Raw genomic sequence first — 5,000 nt, forward strand, 5'->3', positions numbered from 1 at the left:
CGAGCCGTGTGCCTCCCCGCCGACGACACCAAGACCTATGCAGGCATGAACGGCATCGCCTCAGGCTGGGGCGCCCTGCGGGAGAACGGCACCCAACCGAACAAGCTGATGGAGGTCACGCTGCCCATCCTCAATCCAAACTGTTGGGACAAAGCAGTGACCGACAGAATGCTGTGTGCCGGTCTGCCGGAGGGCGGCAAGGACACGTGCCAGGGCGACTCCGGAGGACCTCTTTGCGTGCAGGAAGGCAGCAAGTATGTCCAAGTTGGAGTGGTATCCTTCGGAGAGGGTTGCGCCAAACCCAGGAGCCCTGGGTTTTACGCCCGAGTGTCCAAGTTCCTCAGCTGGATCAAGGAGAAGACGTCCGACGCCACCTACTGCTGACCATCTTGGCCGAAAGCGAGCGATTTTGTTGGCTCTCTTTGGATCATCTTATTATGAGGGAATTATCAGACTCAAGTTAGATCTTGATCTTTCAGAAATAAAGTGAGTTGCATGCCTGATCTTGTTTTACTGAATATCAACGTCGGTCTTCAACCACTTTTTGCCAAAAGGGCTGGTAGAATCAAACACTGCATCTATTGATCACGATTTTCTCTAATCTTTAATCCAGTAATGCAATCTGATGTAGTTCTAAACTTTGGCAACTGAACAAACTTTAATGGAAAAGTTTCTTTTCCTTTATGGAAAAGAAACTTTTGGAGATCTGTTTAGACTAGACCCTTGGCAGTGACTTTGATGGTGTGACTTTGCACTATTCTGCAATAACAAGCGAATGCTGAAAGGGAACTGCATGGAAACATCTCTGGTTTCCGGAAATATATTGGAAGACTTATAGTAATTTAAAGACCAGAGTAATTTTTCAAATGACAAAAAGAAATGTGAGAAATTCAGTTTAGAAGGGGGCTATACCAAATTTCAGACCTTTGGCTAGCAAAAGCTTTAGATTAGATTATAAATTAACACCAGAGTGGTTGAACACAACATTGGAGGTTTTAAATCTTGCCATTACTTTAGATATGTCGATGACATTTGATTATTGAAATCCCGTGCCAGTATCACTATGTTAAAATTTCTCGTGAAAATAACTCTTTTATCTCGTCAAACTACAGAAAGCCAACTTACACTGGATTAACTACTAAATTTGATTCTTATATACCTATGAAATATAAAAGTAACCTCGTTTGCAATTCAGTGTATAGATTCAAGATTTCAAAGAACTGTATAATATTTCATAAAAAACATGGAAATCACCATCCGGCATTAAAAACGAAATTGATTTCATAATCACAAATAGGCGCGACATTATACAAGACGTAACCGTTATCAATAAGGTAAATGTCGGTAGTGACCATAGACTGGTCAGAAATAGAGTAAAATTACAGCTAAGAAGGGAACGAAATAAGCTCATACAGAAGCCTCTCGTTAATCTAACTAACATTAAGAATAGGACGACGGAATTTAGTATTAACATCCGAAACAAATACTCAGCTCTCGAAGAAGACATTGACATAGACCAAATGAACGACCAATTCAGTGAGGTATTAAAGGAAGCTGCACTTGAAATAGGGGGTAAAGACGAAAAATAAAAGTTCAGTAAGCTTTCGGTAGAGACAAAAAAAAAAAAAAAAAAAGAAAAAAAAAAAAAAAGAAAGAAAAAAGAAACAGCGTAGGGACATGAAAATAACATCAATCAGAGACAAGATAGTATCAGCAGAGAAGACTAAGACGATAAACAAGAAGAAGAAAGAGGATGTACGCAAATTTAACATACGGAAAATAAATGAAGCTCTGCTTGCCGGCACCTGCCTTAAGGCAGCAAAGAGGAGGCTCGGAATAGGGAAAAACCAAATGTTTGCAGTAAAGAAACCTAATGGAAAGGTGACACAATAAAAATGAAATTATCAAAGTAATAGAAGACTTCTATCGTGACTTATACCACTCAAACGATCAACCACGTACGGAGATAAACACAACCATTGGAGACGTTCCAAACATCACGGTAGAGGAAGTAAATAGAGCACTAAAAGGCATGAAAAGAGGAAAAACACCAGGAGAAGACGGCATTAGTGTAGATCTTATTCAAGATGCAGGAGAGACTGCGGCAGTAAAATTGGCAAATCTTTTTAACAGATGTCTACGTCGGTAAAACTCCGAAATCCTGGAAAAACGCAATAATAACTTTAATACACAAAAAGGGAAACACAAAAGACTTAAAGAACTAACGACCTATAAGCCTCCTTTCAGTAATCTATAAACTGTTCACAAAAATCATCACAGCCCGTATCACCGATACATTAAATTCAAAACAACCCAGGGAACAGGCAGGGTTCCGCAGCGGATTCTCAACTACAGACCATATCCACACACTAGCCCAAATAAAAGAGAAAACAAACGAATATAGGAAGCCCATGTGTATAGCATTCGTAGATTATGAAAAGACATTCGATCCGGTACAGATATCTGCATTACTAGATGCAATTCGTAAACGAGAAGTAGAAGAAATATATTGCAGATTATTAGAGGATATATATAGAGATGGTACAGCGACCATCAAAATCCACGCAGAAACCAATAAAATACCAATAAAAAAGGGTGTTAGGCAGGGCGACACCATCTCACCGAAGCTGTTTACAGCTTACTTGGAGGAAGTATTCAAGAAGTTAGATTGGAAGGAGAAAGGGATTAAAATAGAGAATGAGCACTTAAGGAACTTAAGATTTGCAGATGACATTGTTCTTTTCGGCGAGTCAGCAGATGAACTACAACAATTAATAACCGATTTAAATAGGGAAAGTCTGAAGATTGGCATTAAAAAGTACATGAAAAAGACTAAAGTCATGTTCAACAGTCGAACCCCAGTTAAGCAAATACAAATACAGGGCGAGGTACTAGAAGCTGTGAACGAGTATTTATACCTAGGGCAACTCATCAAGACGAGTACATCGTGCGATGCCGAGATAAAACGGCGAATCAGGCTAGGTTGGAGTGCCTTCGGTACACATAGTCATATATTACGAGGTCGTCTGCCACTATGTCTAAAGAGAAAGATTTTTGACCAATGTGTCCTCCCCGTCATGACAAATGGGTCTGAAACATGGACTACGACCAAGGCACTTGAGAGGAAATTAGTAAGTGCTCAAAGAGGAATGGAAAGGCTTATGCTAGGAGTTAGCTTAAGAGACAAGAAAAGAGCCACATGGATCAGGCAACAAACAAAGGTAGAGGATATACTCAAGAGCATTAAGAAGAAAAAGTGGCAGTGGGCTGGACATATACATCGTAGACAGGACAACAGGTGGACAAAGAAAACAACAGAATGGGAATTACACGACTAAGGGCAAGACCAATGACTAGATGGCGGGATGAAATAGTGAATTTCGCAGGAGTAAACTGGAATCAGAGGACACAAGACCGGAATGACTGGAAAAGATAGAGGGAGGACTACGTCCTGCAGTGGAATCATACAGGATGATGATATATATATATATATATATATATATATGTACACATCTGTACATATTTACATATACATGTAAATATACATATATATACATATCTATATGTATACATATATATATGTAAATATGTACATATATATATATATATATATATATATATATATATATATATATATATATATATATATATATATATGTAGACACACACATCTCTCTCTCTCTCTCTCTCTCTCTCTCTCTCTCTCTCTCTCTCTCTCTCTCTCTCTCTCTATATATATATATATATATATATATATATATATGTGAATGTATCATATATATAGATACATATATCACATACATAGATATATTTATATATATACATATACATACATATATATATATATATATACATATATATGTATGTACATATGCGTATATATATGTATTTAAGTATATACATGTATATATATATATATATATATATATATATATTATATATATATATATATATATATAAATATATATATATATGTGTGTGTGTATACATATATATATATATATATATATATATATATATATATATAATATATATATATATATGCAGCTGTACATATATATGTTATATACATATATACATATATATGTATATATATGGTATATAATATACATATGTACATTATATATATTATATATATATATATATATATATATATATATATAATATATATAATATATATATGTATATACATTTACATGTATGCATACATATATACATTTACATGTATGCATACATATATACATTTACATGTATGTATACATATGTACATATACATATTCATATGTATACATATATATATATATATATATATATATGTATATATATGCATATATATATATATATATATATATATATATATATATATATATATATATATATATATATATATATATATATATATGTAGACACACATATATGTGTATATATATATATATATATATATATATATATATTCATATATACTGTGTGTATGTGTGTGTATGTCTATGTGTATGTGTAGGTTTATGTATATGTGTTTATCTATATGTGTGTGGCTATTTGTGTGTGTGTGTAGTGTATGTATAAATAATGTGTACTGTATGTGCTACATATGAAAGTGCATGTGTATGCATAAAACCTAAAAGTCTTTCTTAAAGAACAACTCCCCCAAAACCCAGAAATATATTTTCGAATATTACCGTAATCTGAAATGCCAACATATATATGTCTACCCTGGGGAACACCAGAGACAAAATGTTTTAAACTGAAAACCATGATTGCAAACAGAATGGACACAATAGTTAGAAAAAATATATATATTTAAAAAGAGGAGATTAAAGCCGAAGAGTTGGAGCTTGCACCGGAATTCCTCAGGGTTGATGAATTCAAATCCAGTGGCAGTCACCCGTGCTTCTGAAGTAACCCGAAGGGAAAACACCACTAGTGCCGAGCCTCTTGCGAAAAATATTTTGGAAATCCAGTACCAGGTTCAAACGACGGCAATGATAAGGGAGACGATG

The 5,000-nt window shown here is 34.8% G+C and overlaps 1 protein-coding gene across 1 annotated transcript in view; it reads left to right on the forward strand.

Annotated features, from left to right (window-relative positions):
• Positions 1–500, forward strand: part of LOC122244273 (trypsin-1-like) — a 1,176-nt gene extending 676 nt beyond the window's left edge. Inside the window, exon 2 of the mRNA XM_086554976.1 lies at positions 1–500. This exon is cut by the window's left edge and continues 450 nt beyond it. Coding sequence (XP_086411102.1) covers positions 1–384 — 384 coding nt within the window. The 3' untranslated portion in view covers positions 385–500.
• The last annotated feature ends 4,500 nt before the right edge of the window (positions 501–5,000 follow it).

The sequence above is a fragment of the Penaeus japonicus genome, unplaced genomic scaffold (assembly GCF_977035675.1).
Source record: "Penaeus japonicus unplaced genomic scaffold, GWHDUDI00000001_assembly GWHDUDI00000030, whole genome shotgun sequence".
Lineage (NCBI taxonomy): Eukaryota > Metazoa > Arthropoda > Malacostraca > Decapoda > Penaeidae > Penaeus > Penaeus japonicus.